The following is an 18,523-nucleotide window of genomic DNA, read 5'->3' as shown; positions in this document are numbered from 1 at the left end:
ATTTCCTCTGGTGCTGAGAGTAGCCATTTGGGCTGATTTTTCACTTCTCTATTTGGCACGCATTTCCATTCCCTCGACCTTGGGGTTCCTGGCTGAGCCACTTGTAAGCCAGTCCTGGGTGGACACAGGTGGTCTTTCCAGACTGTGAGCCCTCTAACCAGACGTGGAAGGCCTTGACTGACTAGGGTGGTTAGATTTTTTCCTTTTTTTAGCATTTTAAAAATTGTTGTTAAGATATAAAAATAACATAAACTTCACCATTTTAATTTGTACCGTTCAGAGGTTTTTGGTATATTCAAAATATTGTGCAAATATCACCACTAGCTAATTCCAGAATATTTTCATCACCCCAAAAAGAAACCCCATACCCATTTGCAGTCACTCACCATCTCCTCTCCAACTCCCACGGCCTGGAAACCAGGGATCTACTTTCTGTCTGCATTTGCTTATTCTGGTCATATCATATACATGGAATCATACAATATGTAGTCTCATGTCTGGCTTCTTTCACTCCATTATCATGTTTCCAAGGTTCATCCATGTTGTAGCATGTGTCAGCACTTCATTTCTTTTTATGTTATTTTATTTTATTGGGGAATATTGGGGAACAGTGTGTTTCTCCAGGGCCCATCAGCTCCAAGTCGTTGTCCTTCAATCTAGTTGTGGAGGACTGAGCCATCCGGCCGCCCCTCCGGAAGCTCAGCGGCAGCTCATTGTCTTCAATCTAGTTGCGGAGGGCGCAGCTCACTGGCCCATGTACGAATCGAACTGGCAAACCCGTTGTTCAGAGCTCGCTCTCTAACCAACTGAGCCATCTGGCTGCCCCAGTACTTCATTTCTTTTTATGGAGTAATATTCCATTGTACACATAGATATACCATATCTTATTTATCCATTCATTAGTGGATGGACAATGGGGTTATTTTCACTATTGTCAATAACGCTGCTATAAAAACTTATGTACAAGTTTTTGTGTGAGCATGTTTTCACTTCTCGGGTGTATACCTAGGAGTAGTGAGGGGAGGGGCTTTAGATTTATAAAGGAAGGAAATGCAAGGGACAGGAGGGAAGAGGAGAAGGAGAAGAGACAGAAGGAGAGAAGGACAGAGGGAGAGGGGAAGGAAAGAATGAGGACCTGAAATGGTGTTTTGGAGCCAGATTGAGGAGTCTAGAGTCTCGCACAGGAGTTTGGACTTCATCTGTACACTCCAGCAAATCTCTTAAGATTTCTGAGTAGCAGAGGGACAATATCCAACCAGCATCTTAGGAAAGGACTGGCGGTGCGACAAAGGGCAAAATGAAGCCGGGAGAGGCAGGAGACCAGAGAAGACACTTTAGGAGCCATGAGGGGACAGAGACTCCCAGCACCCACGCTCCGTTCCTATGAAAACAGTACCCCAGGAACCACCCCTCTTCTACACTCCTCCCTTGCCTAAACCCAACAGCACACTGCATCTCCCTGTCCTCAGTGACTAACCAGGAATAGGCATGACCTAGCAAAATCCAAGCACAATGACTACAAGGCTTGTGCTTGAGTGGTCAAAAAGACACAGCTGTAAGGGTGGAGCAGCCATCTTGCCACCGTGAGGGAAAAACCATCCTGAGTGTGGACTAAACCAGAAAACCCAGAGCCAAGAGATGGAAAGAGAGAAGTCAGCACCAGGCCATGTTGTCTGGACTCTGGTGAAGCTGGCCCCCACCCACAAACCTAAACCACAAATACCATCTCCACTTTTTTTTTTTCCTTAAACTAGTTTGAGTTGAATTCTCTGTCACTTACAACCAAAATGATGAGGCCCTGAACAAGGGCAGCAAGACTGGTATGACTGCCAGGGGACAGACAGAGAAAACACAGCTAGGTAGGAAGAAAAGGGAATTAGCATTTCGGAAAGACCTACTATGTGCACTTTCATGTAGAGATCACAATTCACCCTCCCAACAAATCCTGCTGGCAGGCTCCAAGAGGTTCAAGGTTACTGGCCTAAGTAAATGATGGGGCTGGGATTTAAACTCCAAAGCTCTTGTCTGTCCAACCTGCCATGCTGACCAACTTGGCCACCCACCAAGGACAGACTATAAGAGGAGTCTCAGGGCAGCCCAGGTGTCTGGGAGCATGAGGGAGGTGGGATGGTTTGAGAAGAGGTGCTCCAGGAGGTGTCTGAGTCTGTTGGGACCGGTTGGGATTAAGGGTGGCACCCAAGGGGGTACAGCCTCCTGTGGGCTGTTGGGATGACAGGCACAGCACTCTGGTGAGGTGGGGGAATGGAGAGGTTGATCTGGGAGTCGCCTGCATAAAGCTCATTACGTTAAAAGCTACAGAACTGGGAAGCACTGGGGGGGCCAGCTGAAGAGAGGGGAGACCAGAGGTGAAGCTGACATTCCTGGCCTTGCAGTCTGGAGTCACATAGGTGGCCATCACTGAGGGGCTCAATCATCTGTGCTCAGGCATTTGGGCCCCTCTGTCACCTTGGCCTCTGTCATTTTGGGTTTTCTTTCTCTGAGCTTATCTCTGCTCCTTCTGGGGCTGTCCTGGAAATGCCAGGGCCCCAGAGGCCTAGGGGCTGGCGTGACCTTGTATCCATCTGGGCCCACGGCCAGCTTCAGCTTCCCCCACCCAGACCCACCCTCCTTCTCAGGCTCCAGGCTTCCGCCTGGCCAGAGCCCGCCTGACAGCTGAGAGCCCTGCAGCTGCCCTGGTCCAGGGGCCTCTCAGAGGTCTCAGGGACAGCTGCTGCTCCGTGACCCCACTGACCCCTGATCCTTGCACACGGCTTCCTGAGAGCCCAGGCGTTTGCCCAGCAGCCTGCGCGGCCCAGGGCCCAGCCGACCAGTCTCCTCTGCCTGCTCCCAACACTCCCAGACCCCCCAGGGCCCAGTCAGCAGGCCCCACACCCGAGGAGTGGGAAAGAGGAGAAGCCTGGTGGCCAAGGGGGACTCCAGGTCCTGCAGCCCCGCAGAAGCAATGGCGGTCCCTGGTCCCTGCACGAAGCAGGCAGCAGTGGGAGGAGCACTGAGGCAGAGGTTAGAAGGTATGGCCATTCTTGATCCCAACAGACTCCCCCCAAGGCCCACTTTCCCCAAGATGACCTAAGTACCCTTCCAGGGTTCTGCCCCTTGGAATATTTTTGGTAACAGTGATTTACCTCTGGGGATCATTGTCAAAAGGCTAGAAATCAGGAGCTGGAGGAGCTGGAGTTGCCATGTCCGCTCTCATAACCTCTTTGAAATATTGCTACGAGCATAGATTACCTTTTTATTTTAACAACTTTTTTTTTTTTACTTTTATTTATTTAAGTGTGTTTTTCCAGAACCCATCAGCTCCAAGTCAAGTCAATTAGTTGTTTCAATCTAGTTGTGGAGGGCGCAGCTCACAGTGGCCCATGTGAGGATCAAACCAGCAACCTTGTTTTTAAGAGCACCGCGCTCTAACCAACTGAATTAACCGACCGCCCCTGGATTACTTTCTTTTTTATATAAATTGTATTGGGGAATATTGGGGAACAGTGTGTTTCTCCAGGGCTCACCAATTCCAAGTCATTGTCCTTCAATCTAGTTGTGGAGGGCGCAGCTCAGCTCCAAGTCCAGTCGCCGTTTTCCATCTTTAGTTGCAGGGGGCACAGCCCACCATCCCATGTGGGAATTGAACCGGCAACCTTGTTGTTGAGAGCTCGCACTTTAACCAGCTGAGCCATCCAGCCGCCCCTCGGGAAGTACAGGGGCAGCTTGTTGTCCTTCAATCTAGTTGTGGAGGGCGCAGCTCACCGGCCCATGTGGGAATCAAACCAGCAACCCTGTTGTTCAGAGCTCACGCTCTAACCAACTGAGCCATCCGGCCGCTCTGGATTACTCTTAAAGAAAGAAAAAAGTATATACACAACTTCTGCACTCCTATGCACCTCAGCTCTCCATGTCCTATCTTGTTAGTAATGCCTTTCTTGAAAGCTGGTCTCATAAGAGCTGCGCTTTGTGCCTCAGAGAAGTTGCTGAGTCCAGGCTCTTCTACTTCCGGAACGCTTGTCTCCCATAACCCCTTTCTGGCTATCCCCAGCATCCCGCCACTCATTCATTCATTCATTGGTATGCACTCTGGGGAGACAATGGTTGTTATGGTCCACTGTGGGGCGGACATGAATCAAATGACTATGGCACAGAGAGGACAGAGTCCAGAGTTTCTCCAAGGGTATGACAAGGGAACTTGACATCAACTGGGGATCTCGGAGGCTTCCCTGAGCAGAAGACACCACAACTGAGAGCTGCAAGATGCACAGAGCGAATGCAAGGGGCCTGCCCCTGGGGTCTGGGCGTGGCTGTTGGGCTGACAGTCCAGTGTCTGGAACAGAGGGAATGAAGAGGTGGCTTGAGGCTGGAGAGACCAGCAGGGGCCCTGCCCAGGCTTTGTGGCACTGAAGCGTGTAAGCTGGGGCATGTGGCCATCAGGTGGTGTTTTGCATCAGTCATGATGTGAGGGGGAGAAGGGGCAGGTGGCACATCATCTTCACCCCCAGAATCTTCCATCTTCCTTGGTGGCCCTACCAATCTCCCCTTCCTCCCCTGCCCCCCGACTGCCCAAGTCATCAGCCTGGACTGGGCCTGAACCCCCCTTCTCCTCCCTCCGTGGCCCTTGTCTGTCACCAAATTCCAATCTTTTGACCTCATTATCTCAACTCCGGCTTTTACACCACAGCTCAGAGTCAAGTTCTGTCTCTCTCCTGAACCAACTGTCCCCAGAGTGTCCTCTACCCCAAGTCAGGCCTCCCTCCAGGTTGCCCTCCCCAAAGCAGACTTCCTAAGTGCAATTCTGCTGCCGATTCATGGAAAAGGAAATTTGAGTGTCCCCAAAGCCTCTGAAAAGACAGTCAAACTCACGTAATCATGAGAGAAACACAAACTGAAACTACACCAAGGTTCCCTTGGCTTTGTTTAGTGTTTACCTGTCAGCCTGACAAACAACAAAAAGGTGGAGAACGAGGTGCTTCCTGGTGAAGCTGAGGAGAAATGGGCTCCATGGTTCGTGCAGGAGGCCTGGTACCTGGCACATCTCCTGAGAAGGACAAGCAGACAGAGCTGACCAAATGACAACTACACATGCCATTTGACCCCCCCCCCCCAGTCCCTAGGAATTTATTCCGTGAGCTATGCTCACGTGTGTGTGAAACAGCATTTCCAAGATGACTCACTGCGGTACAGCTTGTCATAGGAAAGGGTGAGGAACAACCGAAATCCATCAGCTGTGATTTACTTATGTAAATTATGGCACAACCGTTAAAAAGCGAAACCCAGGACACATTCTGTGTAGTGATATGGAGTGGTCAGAAATATAACGTTAACTGAAAAAACACAATGTTAACTGAAGAAAGCAAGGTGCAATACAGTGTGACTGCAGAGGCTCAATAAAATGTGGTTTCCTGTGGCCCCTCAGCGTCACCCCTCTTGCCTGCAACAATGGGGCCTGCCCTCCCTCCATCCCTACCAGGGCCTGCAGTACTTTGGGGCTCTATCTGTCTAAACATTGCCATTTGTGTGAAAAAGATGGGAAGGGCTTTGCTTGCACATGCAAAGACTATTACTAGAAGTGTTTATAAGAAACCGATAACACAGGTTGTCTATGGGAAGGAGAACTGGTGCCTGGGGAGCAGGGGTAAGAGAAAGACTTTTGGCCTCTTATGACTTCTGGATTTTGAACCACGTGAAAACAATCACCATGTCGATAAAGTAACTTAAATGAAAAAAATGCAATTCTGATCATGACACACCTCTACACCAATCCTTGACTCCCTTTCTATGACATTCAGCAGCAGTCACGAGCTACTGCTTGCCTTGAATTATTCTTTAATGGGAAAGAGTCTCAGTGGCAAGTGACAGAAACCCGATTCCAACTGGATTAGACAAAAATTGTAATTTGTTGGTCCAGATAATGGAGGTCTGCTTCAGGTGTGGCTGGATCCAGGAACACAAGCAATGTCATTGAGATTAATTCTCTTTGCTCTGCTTTTCTCTGTGCTGGCTTTATTCTCAGACATGATCTTTCCTCGGGGTGGGAGAGTTGGTCACCAGCAGCCCTGGGTTCACATCTTGGCATTTGTAACCCTAAGAGTCCCAGCAAGTCCCCAAGCTGAATTTCATTAGTGTCATATGCCCACCCCTGAACCATCCCTATGACTCAGATTGGCTAGGTCTGGGTCTCAGATCTATTTTTAGAGACCTTCCTCCAGGTCTCAATCACAGGGCTCACTCACACCAGAGACTCTGGAATATTGAGGGCGGTCACCAAATAAGAGGGCTGGATGCTGGGAAAGGAAAACAGTGCTTTCCCCCTCTCCCACGCCATGATCCACTGGACATCTGTTTTCTGATCACACCATGCATCTTCTTGTACTCCTCCTGACCTTTGCCTCTGCCTCTGCCTGCTCCCCCTAGAATATCCTTCCCTTTCTCTACCTGGCAAACTCCTACTCATCCATTACTACTCTGCTCAGATATCACCTCTTCCTTGAAGCCTTCCAAACTCTCCCATCTGCTTCCTCAGCTCTAGTAGAACAAATCCTCACTGCTGTTCTTTTTGGTCTTCATTAAATCCCCAGTCACTGACCAAGCCTCATCCACGCCGGTCTGGGATAAATAGAGGTGAATCAGAGCCAGCCTCTGCCCTCAAGGACCTCCACTGTGGACAGAATATGCTGTTTTAGAACTGGTTATTTGTTTCACTTAGGGCTATCTGTTCCCTAAGAGCTGGGGCCCCAGCCTTGGCCATCTGTGTCTTCTCTAGTCCAGGACAGCCCCAGGCACAAGGTAAACGTGAATATGAGTTTTCAAAATGAATAATAAGGTGCCTTGAAGGGGGAGGAGAGAAGTGTTGAAAACGGCCTTTGCTGACTCTGTTCCCCAGGCCAAAGGACAGCAGTGCGGCTTGGGCACTCCCAGAGGCCCCAGGGAGGAAGTGCGGGGGCTGGTCCCTGCTAGCACAGGGCTGTCACCACTCTGGAAGCCCCCATGGCTCTGGCCTGGAGCCAAAATCCAGACCCAGAGGAAAGACCCCCAGCAAGGCCCTGTCACCCAACTCCCAAGGAGGGGTCCAAGGCAGAGGCTGAGGATGGTTCTGAAGGGGCACCCATCTCAAAAATCCCAGCCTCTGACGGATCAGAGTTCTCTGAAGGGGGGTGAAGAGTGAGGAGGGCAGGGCTGGAGTTGGCAGCAGCCCAGGGAAGGAAGGAAACAAGAAACAATCAAGGAAAAAATCCTGGGGTTGGCTCAGGCCACAGAGCCCTGCAGGCTGAGCTCAGGCTGGAATGGAAAAGGCTTCCTGGGGCTGGTGGCGGGGGGGTGGAGCTGAGGCACCTCCAGAGAGCTTATCTCTTCTCATTGCCCTCCTAAATCCCCCCAAGATTACCATCATCCTTCCCTTGTGACTCCCTGCTCCCAGACTTACCCCAGATTCCTGGTTCCCATCATTCCTCCTGCCTCCCAGGGCCCTAGGTTCCTGGTTAAGTCTGGCCATGGAGAGCTGGTTCCAGCCCAAGGGCCTTTCCCTGCTGGTCCCTCCATCCTCCCCAGCTAACCTTGGAAGAGGGGGCTTCTGACTCTCTCCCCTGGGCCCATGAGGGCTGGGCCTGCTGACGTGATGATTTCCAGGAAGAAGGGGCTGGGAAGGGAAGGAAGGGCTGAGTCAGTCCTTGTGTGGTGCTTACAGGGCCCTGTGTTGGGGGAGCAAACGTGGGTTTGAGGACAGATTGGGCCCATTCCAGGGTGGGGAGAGGATCCAGGCTGAGGAGAAGGAAGTTGAATACTTCATTCAGGCTGTTTCTCCATTGCAACCTTCCTTTCCTCTAACCCCTCCCAAATGTCCTTCAGGATCCTGCCCCCTCAGCCACCAGAGTGTCCAGGAACGCTTCCAGCAAGAACAGCCCAGGTCCTGGCTGAGACATCAGACCCTGGACATGGAATGCAGGCTGGGGTGATGGTGGGGGCAGTGGGCGGGGCGATTGGCCTGAGTGTCCATTGGGTCAGAAATGCAGGACACCCCAGCTGTCCCCTGGCTCAGAAACCCAACCTCCCCGCCCAAACTCAGGCCCTTACACAAAACCTGAGAAGTTGCATAAAAATGCCAATTTTAGTAAATGAAATCCTATTTTCTAAATGCTCATTAATTGCAGGGCTCCCGTGGTAACTGGGTGTGTACACGAAGGTCCAATCCATTCAGCAGATCCAGGAGGAGTTGGCAGCAGGCTCCCCAGGGCTTCCTCAGGCCCCAGCCAAGTGACATAACCTCATCTGGGAACGGGGAGAATGAACCATCTAACTGAGTGCTTGCGAAGCTCAGAACCCACCCCCAGGCACAAATCACACCTTGGATGTGGGCTTTCTGGGGACCCCTTGCTTTGGCTGAGGGCAGGAGCATACCAAGCAGCATGGGGTGGAAACCTGTCACATCCAAGTGGGCTTAAAACAGTCCCCAGAGCACAGATGGAGATTCCTCTGGCTTTGGGCCCTGGTTGGGAGCCCTGGCCTGGCAGCCAGACTGGACAGGTCATTAGTGATTGAGCGAGGGGAGCAGGGGCTTGGGAAAGGCTGGTGGGGCCATATCAGCCGCTCTCTATCCATCACTCAGTGTTCCCCAATTGTGCTCCCAGAGCCTCTCCAAAGAGCTCTGGAGTTGGTTCCCCGCTTTCTGTAGCTCTGGGTGAGTGCCTTTGCTGCTCCAAGCTTCCATTCCTGCAAATTTCTGTTTTTGTCACCAGCTGTGAGTGGAGCTCCTGAGCCTTCCCATGCCCTTTCCCCCAGTGGAGGACTGTCAGTAAATGGGCCGAGTGTAGGGGGCTGCACCTCCTCCACATTCCTGAAGGCTCAGGGGGTTTCATCATTAGAGTCATTCCAGGTCAGGTAGCAAGGCCAGCCTGCCCTCCCGCAAAGCTCCTGCTAAATTGTGTCCACGACACTGCCGCCTGTCATGGCTGTGTGTTCCCATCAACAAAACACACGCAAGTCCCTCATCTTATTTGGGATTCCCTTAACTTCCATTTTACAGGCAGGGAGGTTCAGAAAGGGACCGTCTTTTGCCTGTGGCCACAGAACAAGTCAGCAGCAAACCAGCTCAGCACCGGGGCTCAAGGCTCAGAGGCAGTGCTCAGGGCTGGGCAGAGCTGTCCTCCCTCTCCTAGGGCTGTGTTGTGGAGGTAAGGGAAAGCAGGGGTGACAGCGGCTGGGGGTGAGCATCCTGAGGGGGTGAGCATCCAGAGCCTGCATGTCTTGACATTTTCAGGCCGCGTGGATCACTGTTAGTGCCCCAAGCTTCGGTTTCCAACTCTGTGAAGGGGGATCGTGATGTGATGCTGGCTTTGCCCACCTCACTGGGCTTTCGGGGACAAGCAGCACTTGAGAAGAGCCATAGGCAGGCCTGGGTGGGTGGGCGCCTGGCAGAGCCCGGGTGGCAAGAGGCGGGAGATGTACAACTCTTACCCACCCACATCACGGCTTGGCCTATGGCCACCATGTCCCCTCCATCAACTATCCAGGCCAGTTTTCCTCTGGGCCACCAGGCCAGTCCTGGCGGAATCCGCCTGATTGATGCTTCCTGGAGAGTTGAGGGAGGGGCCAGGAAAGCTAAAGGTTAAAACCTGAAACTTCCCTGTATTCGTTTTCTATTGCTGCTGTAACAAACTAACACACACTTGGAGGCTTAAAACAACACAGATTTATTAAGGTGCAGTTCTCTATGTTACAAGTCAATTACGGGTCCCACTGAGCTAAGATCAATGTGTCAGCAGAGCCATGGTCCTCTGGAAGCCCCAAGGGAGAATGTCTCCTTGTCTTTTCCAGCTTCTAGACGCTGCCTACATTCCTTTGTTTGTGGCCCCTTCCTCCACCTTCCAAGGCACCAACATAGTGTTTCTCTGGCCCATCTTCCACCATCACAGCTCTGCTCTGCCACTCCTCTTCTGTCTCCTTCATCCCCCTTTAAGGACCCGTGATATTACATGGAGCCCACTTACATCATTCAGGATAATCTCCCTATTTTATTCTAAAGTCAGTTGATTAGCAACAGTAATTTCATCGGCAACCTTAATTATTCTTTGCCACGTAACAAAACATATTCATGGGTCCTGGAGACCAGGCTGTGGACATCTTTCAGGGAGCCATTATTCTGCCTACCCGCTTCCCTTCTCCCCATCCTTCCCTGCCTCCTGACGTGGCTGACCCCACCCCGACCCCAGCACCCTTCTCTCCTTCAGGACACCTTCCAGATCTTTCCTCCCTAGGAGTCCCTTTCATATTTACAGCATAGACGCTTTACCATCCTGGTCACACTGTATTGTCACAACTGTCACCCCCCAGAAAGCAACGTCCTCTCACCGCATTACCCTCCAACTTCCTTTGCCCCGCTCTTCCCAGCACTGCCCACCCGGAAGGGTATCACAGTGTACTTGAGGACTTGTGTTTCCTTCATCTCCCTTCATTGGACTGGAGGTTCTGATCCAGAGGGGGCTGAATCCCCAGCGACAAGAACAGCACCTGGCACCTAGTAAGCTCAACAAGTATCTGTCGAATAGCTAAACGCAGCAAGGGCACCGTTTCTTTCAGTTTATCTACAGTACCCTATGTAGGGCCTGCCCTTCAAATAAGGTTTCTAGTACTGTATACATGAATGAATGAACGAAGGAACCAATGTCGGAATGAGTCGTAGTATGGGTCCCACCCCTGCCCGGAAGCCACCTAGACTGACCGCAGATATCAGCGTGCTCAGGGCACTCCCACACACTCAATGCCCTCTCTACTAGCGGGCAGTAAACTCGTAAAATCTCTCACAAGTTGTAATATTTTAACGCAGGCGCCTTCAAGACCTCATTCATTCCCTCAGTAATCAGTGAACACACTGCTGCAGGCACCTCCCCGACCCAGCCCTCCAAGGAAGGAACGCCTTAGGACGCTCTGAGAATTCTGAAGAATTCCCTCTTCCGGTTGCCATCCTCTCGGCCCTTCTAGAACAGAGTTTGGATTCCGACGGGCACAGCTGGAATCCGCGGAGTCCAGCCTAGGCACCTGATGCCGTCTGGCCCGCAGCCTCCCGCGCTTGGGCTGGACACCCGCTGGGCTCCAGGACACCCGCGCGGAGCTGCAGAAGGGGGAGCGTAGGCGGGGGCGGGAGTGGGACGGGCTGTGGGCGGGGCCTCGCTGGGGCGGCTTAGGCATTGGCTCCGTGGGCCGGGGGCGGGGCTTCAGGGGCCAAGGTCTGCACTGTAAGTTCACAGCCGGGTTCGGCTCCCACCGCCGTGCGGTCCAGCTTCGGAGCTTTTGCCGTCCGCTGGTCGGCTGCCTAAGCGCTTCAAGGTGAGTTCGCGCCGGGACTCTGCAGCCTGTCTGCAACTCCAAAGGGGCCCCCGGAGAAGATCATCCCTGTGGCGCCCAGTTCCATCTTGTATCCTGGCCCGCGTCTCATCTCCACGCAGGTTCTTTCCCGGGAGCCTCGGGCTCCAAGGTGTTCCCTGCCCGCGCCTCGGTCCTGGCGGCCACGCCCGCACCCCCTCCGCCTGCGGGGGGCCGTGCATCCAGAGCCCGAATTCCCGGGCCCGCTCTCCACCCTGCGCCGGAGCCCCACCCCACCCCCGAGACCGGGGAGCGCACTCCCAGTGTCCTGCGTCTCGGCCCTGAATGGGGGTCGTATTTTTAGCCTATGGTGAGGTGTCCTCCTATCTTTAGCTACGGCGGTGAGCGTCCTGAAACGGATCCGGGCTGGGCTGGGCTGGGCTGGGCTGCGCTCGGGCAGAGGGCGGGGAGGAATCGGCGCCGGAACCCGAGCTGGGGCTGAGGAGCTTGACCCGCGGGAGCCAGAGGCGGGGGCCAGCACGCCCCAGCGCTGGCCTTGCGCCAGATGGACACTCGGACATCGTCCAGGCCGGGAAGCATAGGGGAGGCTCCTCCCAGAGCGTGGAGACGGGGCAGGGTCCCCAATCGCCCCTTTTTCCCCATGGTTGTCTGGTTGTGATACCAGAATCCCCCAAGAGAAGAAGATCCCGCAGACAATCCGCAGCTGGTAGGCTTACGTGCGGCTCCTTCGGGGCTCCTGCCTGGAACCCGCGGCCCGCTGGAGACTCCGGTGCGCGCCGGGACTCCTCCTGGACGCGGGGCGATAGAACAGGCGAGCGCGCCACCTAGCGGCGACGGATCCGCGCGCTGCTCCGCACCCGGACCCCGCGAGACCCGGCAGCGGTGGGAGGGAGATTCTGCGCAGGCGGGTGGGAGGAGGTGGACACCTGGGGCCAGGAGCTGATGGCTTTTGGTTTTGTTGGGAGCATTGTCCCCAAACCACCAAAATGCTTGAGGAAATCCCTACAGTTATTTGCTGAATGAAAGCCCCGGGCTGACAGTGACATTGGTGTTGTCACTTGCACTACGGCAGTAGGATCTCCAGTAGCCCTCTGGTGATGGCTTTATTATCAGCCTATTTTATGGATGGGGAAGGTGAGGCCAGAGAGGAGCAGTGCCTTTCCCAAGATCAGAGTGAGTCCCAATTGGAGATGGATTCAAGGTCAGCCTCCTGTAAGGTCAGGGGGCTGCTCCCTGAACATCTCTAGTAGGGAGTGGCCTAGCATTCCTTGTGACAGAAGGGGCTCTGCCTCCTGGAAGGCATTTTCTTTGAAGGAGGCCCTGGTCTCCTGGGTACCCGTCCCCACTCTTCCTTGTAACTAGCTGGGTGACCTCAGCAAAGTTACTTAACATCTCTGAGTTTCAGCTTCTCCCTCTGCAAAAGGTGGTAATGACATCCACCATGCTGGGTCTGGGAGCATTAAGATGGAAGCTGTGCAAGAGCAGCTGGAGCTCGGGGTCTTCTGGTTGCCAAATTTGAATTCTTGGGGCTTGATGGTTGCAATTCCCAACTCTCCCCTGGGTGGTTGACACTGGCCCAACCCTTCCCAGCTAGCCTCAGTTCTCCCCACATCTGGAATTGGGCGGTACATCTGGCTCTGAGTGAGACAGCTGTCAGGGACGCCCAATTTGTTGTGGAAACACTCAGGCTGTCTTGGCGCCCCTGTATGATGGGCGGGAGGACCTGGCCCAGGTCCTGAGCACGTCCTACCAGTCAGCCCCATTCTCTCTGAGTGAAAAGGAAGGAAAAACCACCCCAGGACTTCTTGCCTGCCAAGGGGACAGATAGAATGTGTCAGCATGCCCCCCACCCCCAGGCCTGGCATGACATGGGCACAAATGTCTGTTAGATGAATGAGTGATGGGACCCCAAGACTTCAAAACACCCAGTGTCTCACCCTCCCTCCCCCCCAGCTCCTTAAAGCTGAGCTGGAATTCTGCCACTGGAGAGAGTCATTCCTTTGTTTCCTGTTAAACTGCAGGTGCTCTGGGAGGGGCAAGATGTCCGGTCTCTGTGGCTCAGCATGACTGACCCGGGGTGTCCGGTCCTGGGGTGGAGTTTCCTGAGTGAGAGCCTGGGCTGGAGGAATGAAGAGAGTTGGGATTCTGCCACTCCCCCTGCATCCTCCTTCCTCCTTCCTGCTCCCTCCTGGCAGCCGTCACTCTCCCCTCACTCTGCCCAGGATGGGGCAGAGCTGGCAGAGGCAACCTTACTGCTGCTCGGCCCCTCCCTGGCCCATTTCCCACCTGTTCAGCCTCTGACAGCCTGTAGATGGCAGTGGGAGAGTGTGGGCTCCTCTGGGTCCCTGCTGGGTGACCTTGAACACGTTTCTTTCTTTGCCTTTTGTGCTCTGATTCTACATGTGTATCCACGTGTCAGGCCAATCCCCCACCGTGGGAACTGAAAGGAGTGCTTGCAAGGCTTCCTTCTTCTGTTAAACCAGTATGACATCCCTCCAGAGTATGTTTATTATTTCCACATGAAAAATATTATTTTTTTCTGATTTCATAAAAAATATGTGCACATAAATAATACATGCTTATTATTAAGAACTTGAGCTTATAAAAGTATGAATAAGAAAGGCAAAGTCAGCAGAAATTCTACCATCTCGGGAGAACCACCATCAACATTTTGGCGACTATCCTTTCAACTTTACACATCAGTTTACAGTAACGAGAGCAAATGTTACAGATAATTTTTACTGAGGACACCGTTCCTCCCTTTCACTGACCCCATACCCCATCCCTGCCCCCCCCAGTCTAGGTGGCCATACGGGGAAAGGGACGGGAGCTGGTCAATACTTTCAAAAAATAGAATTTTCTATACTACGTACATTTTTGCATTTTGTTTCTCTCCCTCTGCAATGCCTTGTGGGAATTCCTCCAAAGCGTCTTATGGCTCTACTTTTAAAATGGGGATGACAGGAGGGTGGTTGGGATAATTAAATGAAATGTATTTGCAAAGAATTCAGCCAAATTCCAGGCACAGAATAAAGTCCCCTTCCAAAAATCTTTGTGCCCCCACTCCATCTTCCCCTCAGGGGCTGGGGCAGGGAGGGAGACTCAGCCCCTGCCATAAGGAACTCTTAACCAGGAGGAGGAGTGAAGGGAAACTCCGAAAAGGGGAGCTCACATCCAGGTGGGACGTGATTGGGCCAAACAGAAATATCTGTTATGTGGCTATTGGCCTAACACCTGTGTGCATCCAGCCCCGTGCCAGGCCCTGGTGGGTGAGATGGAGATCTCCATCCTTGGTCAAATGGAGAACTGAGACCAATCTGTGAGATCCGCAGGCAATTTGGCCTTGTCATGTCTTGGGTCACCTTTGATGTGCAACAGGGGGGGTAAGCACCCCTGCGATGGTGATGAGCAGAGCTGGGAACCCAGGGCAAGAGACCAGAGCCAGGACTTTGTGTGAGACTTCATGCGAGTCACTCATGTGCCGGGTCCTCAGTTTCCCCACTTGTAAGGGAGGGGCTTGGCGCTGGTGATCCAAGCCCTAAGGTACAGCAAGTCTATGACTGAGCACGTGCTTCTTCCAGGCTCCCTGCAGCAAAGCGGCTCCACTTGGGCTCCCAGGGCTGACAGAGGGGGCCCAGAAGCCAGATGCACGCCTCTGACCTTTGTCCTGTCCCTGACTTGTTCCCTTGGTGTTTCAGCTCTTCAGCCCCGGACCAGGGAGAGACACTCAGAAGGACAAGACCAGAGAGCACTGCTGCCTAGAAGATCACCTTTCTGCTTCCAGTTTTTAGAAGAGTTTTCAACCCTTCTGGAAAAGAGTGATTTTTGTTATCTCAACCCTCCGACTTCATCGATAGTTAATCTTTCTTTTTCTAATTCCTTGGGCCAACTTTGGTCACGCCCGACATCCTATTCTTAGCCCTTTGGCAAGTTTTTGGTGTCTGGAAACCACCTTCTGGATGTTTCTGATTGAGTGGTGAGAGGCCGTGGTCTCGGCCAGTGGACTGTCCCCAGCCTCGGCAGCCGGGCCTGGGTAGTGAGGTCACAATGTCCACCAAGGCGCCTATCTATCTGAAGCGCGGCAGCCGCAAGGGCAAAAAGGAGAAGCTTCGAGACCTGCTGTCCTCAGACATGATCAGCCCACCGCTGGGGGACTTCCGCCATACCATTCATATCGGCAGCGGAGGTGGCAGTGACATGTTTGGTGACATCTCCTTCCTGCAGGGCAAGTTTCACCTCCTGCCAGGGACGGCAGTTGAGGGACCCGAGGAGGACGGCACCTTTGACCTCCCCTTCCAGTTTACCCGCACTGCCACGCTGTGTGGGCGGGAGCACCCAGAAGGGCCATCCCCTCTGCTCAAGAACGCCATCTCCCTCCCGGTCATCGGTGGGCCCCAGGCCCTCACCCTGCCCACAACCCAGGCCCCACCCAAACCCCCTCGCCTGCACCTGGAGACCCCTCAGGCCTCCCCACCAGAGGCAGGAAGTGTGGACATCTGGAGAATTCCAGAGGCTGGCTCGGCCCGCAATGGGCTGACTCCTGAATCAGAAACCGAGGAGCCCTTCCTGTCTCACGGCAGCTCCCTGCTCTCCCTGCACGTGGACCTGGGGCCTTCCATCCTGGACGACGTCCTCCAGATCATGGACCAGGACCAGATGCCCACATAGGCCCCCAGGTGGGCCAGGCTGGGCATCCAGGCTAGTGAATACCAGAGGCAGAGGGTGGACACGATCCTGGCCTAGAAGTCGGGATCCCAAGGGCCCGCCTGTGTGGTCACTGGCCAGCAATTTCTCACTTGGAGCCTTTGTTTTCCTCCCACCTTCTCCCCATGGGCAGAATGTGCCTCATTGCTTTCCCTTAAAACCCACGAGGACACATGCAGCACTCAGCCCACGGGTTCCTGAGCCTCGTGGGCTACCTGGACCCCCACTGCCAACTGCTCCTCCTTCCCTCAGATCCCTCAGACGAAGGCTATGCTGAAATGGACTCCCCTTTCAGCTCCCTTCCGCCTCAGGTCCCTCAGATGCCCTGATCAAGGGGTGGAGGAAGAGGCAGGGCACAGCCAGCCAGATTTTTGGTGTCATGTCCTGGACTGGGAGCGTGGCATCGGTGATCAGTGTCCCTCTACCCCATCCCCTCCCACATGACCAAGGGTTCTGGTTGCAATAAAACTTGCTGCTCATAGTTGTGCTCCCCACACTCTTAGCCCTGAAGACAGGCCAATCTCTGCCACCTGGGCTGACCCTTGGGGAGACCCCAGCCCTTGTCTTTCTGCCGAGCAGGCCCTGCCCTTTGGAAGATTGTACCTGATTCTGAGGGCGGGGGGCTGGGAGGGATCCAACAGTGCTGATCAACAGACTCAGCTCATCAGCGCTGTTTATTGAGCATCTACAGTGCACTTGGCCTGCTCTAGGGGCTGGGGATGCCAGACGGACGCCATCCCGGCTCTCCTGGAGTTTGCATTCTAAGAGGGAAGGATATTAAATTTGTAAGCAAGGAAGATGATTTCCAACGGTGTTGATCTATGAAGAAAACGTGATTGGGAATACCTGGGGCAGGGGTGGGGTGGTGTCAGGGGACATTCAGGGATCAGATGTGATTCTGAGCCAAACGTGGGCTAACAGACATATGCTCAGGCATAAGTAAAGGTACTGAGGCACCAGGGTGAGTGACAGAGAGGAGCCGCTATGTAGTGAAAAGATCTCTAAGTCCTACCTAGCCTGTGTGAGACTCAGTTTCCCCATCTCTACAATGGAGTCAACGATACCTGCCTTGTAGGGTCGTTGAGCAAACCAGGGATAATGTTTGGTTATGGGGTGTCATGTAAAGGAACTGGGGGCTCAGGAAAGGCAGGACTGGGAAGCTGGGAAAGCATTTTGCAGTCAGAACAGGGTGCTTGCTGGCTGCAGCTGAGGCAATGGGAGCTGCTGAAAGATTTTTAAGTTAGAGAGACGTGGTCAGATCCAGGTTTTATTTTTATTTTTTAAACGGCACAGCTCACAATGGCTCATTAAGGGATGGAACCGGCAACCTTGGTGTTACGAGCACCACGCTCTAACCAACTGAGCTAACTGGTCACCCCAGATCCAGGTTTTACAAGGGTCACCACGGAGGCCAAGTGGAAGATGGACCAGAGATCAAAGAGGAGGAAGCCCTTGCAGGCTGAGGAGGACCGGACCAGATGGGAACAGTGGGGACAGAGAGGAGGGGAAAGCGTAAGGTGGGGCTCGGTGCTGGCCTCAGTGGTCCCCTTTCATTCTCAGTTGGTTCTATTCCATCCTTTTGACCCTCTGAGTCCCAGACCCCACCTCACCCCCAACCTTTCCTGCCTCCAGGTAGAAATTTCATACTGGAGGCAGAGACAGAATTAGACCAGGAGACATTTTGCTGGGCCACACAGCTTTTTTTTTTTTTTGCAGGTGATGCATTTTTTTTATTGTGGTAAAATATATATAACATGAAATCAATCATTTTAACCATTTTTATGTGTATGGTTCAGTGGCATTAATTACATTCACTTTATTCAGCAACCATCATCACCATCCATCTCCAGAACGGTTTTCATCTCCCCAAAGTGAAACTCCCTATCTATTCAACAATAACTCCTCATTCTCCCTGCAACTGTCTCTGAATTTGACTTCTCTAGGGACTTAATATGAGTGGAATCAGACAGTACTCGTCTTTTTGTGACTGGCTTATTTCATTTAGCATCATCTCTTCAAGGTTCATCCATGCTGTATCCTGTACTGAAATTTCCTTCTTTTTAAAGGCTGAATAATAGTCCATTGCACATATACATCCCATTTTGTTTATCCATTCATCCATCGATGGACATCTGAGTTTCTTCTACCTTTTTGCTGTTGTGAAGAAGACTGATGTGAACATGGGTGTTCAATATCTGTTTGAGTCTTTGCTTTCAATGCTTGTGGGCTGGATCGTATTGTTCTATGTTTAATTTCTTAAGGAACCACCGTATTGTTTTCTATAGCAGCTGCACCATCTTACATCCCCACCAAACTTTGTTTTTAATCTGAAAATTTTGCCATCATTTAGAGATTAGGGGCTTCCCTATCTGTAGTGGGATTTAAACCCAGGTCTGTGAGACCCCAAAACCTATACTTGATTGCAACCCTCTCCCCCACAGGGCTTCAGCTTCAGACTCTGGTAAAGGGTGAAGACAAAAGGTGAGCAGCTGAAGGGCCA

At 52.9% G+C, this 18,523-nt stretch overlaps 1 protein-coding gene across 1 annotated transcript; it reads left to right on the top strand.

Annotated features, from left to right (window-relative positions):
* Positions 1–11,115: 11,115 nt before the first annotated feature.
* Positions 11,116–18,219, top strand: CDC42EP2 (CDC42 effector protein 2). The gene is made up of 2 exons (XM_033121217.1): positions 11,116–11,322; positions 15,018–18,219. The coding sequence occupies exon 2, from the start codon at positions 15,367–15,369 to the stop codon at positions 15,985–15,987; it is 621 nt and encodes a 206-aa protein (XP_032977108.1). The 5' UTR covers positions 11,116–11,322; positions 15,018–15,366; the 3' UTR covers positions 15,988–18,219.
* The last annotated feature ends 304 nt before the right edge of the window (positions 18,220–18,523 follow it).

Source organism: Rhinolophus ferrumequinum, chromosome 11 (assembly GCF_004115265.2).
Source record: "Rhinolophus ferrumequinum isolate MPI-CBG mRhiFer1 chromosome 11, mRhiFer1_v1.p, whole genome shotgun sequence".
In the NCBI taxonomy this organism is placed as follows: Eukaryota; Metazoa; Chordata; class Mammalia; order Chiroptera; family Rhinolophidae; genus Rhinolophus; species Rhinolophus ferrumequinum.
Note: the sequence above shows the minus strand (reverse complement) of the source record. Positions and strands in the feature narration are given on the sequence as shown.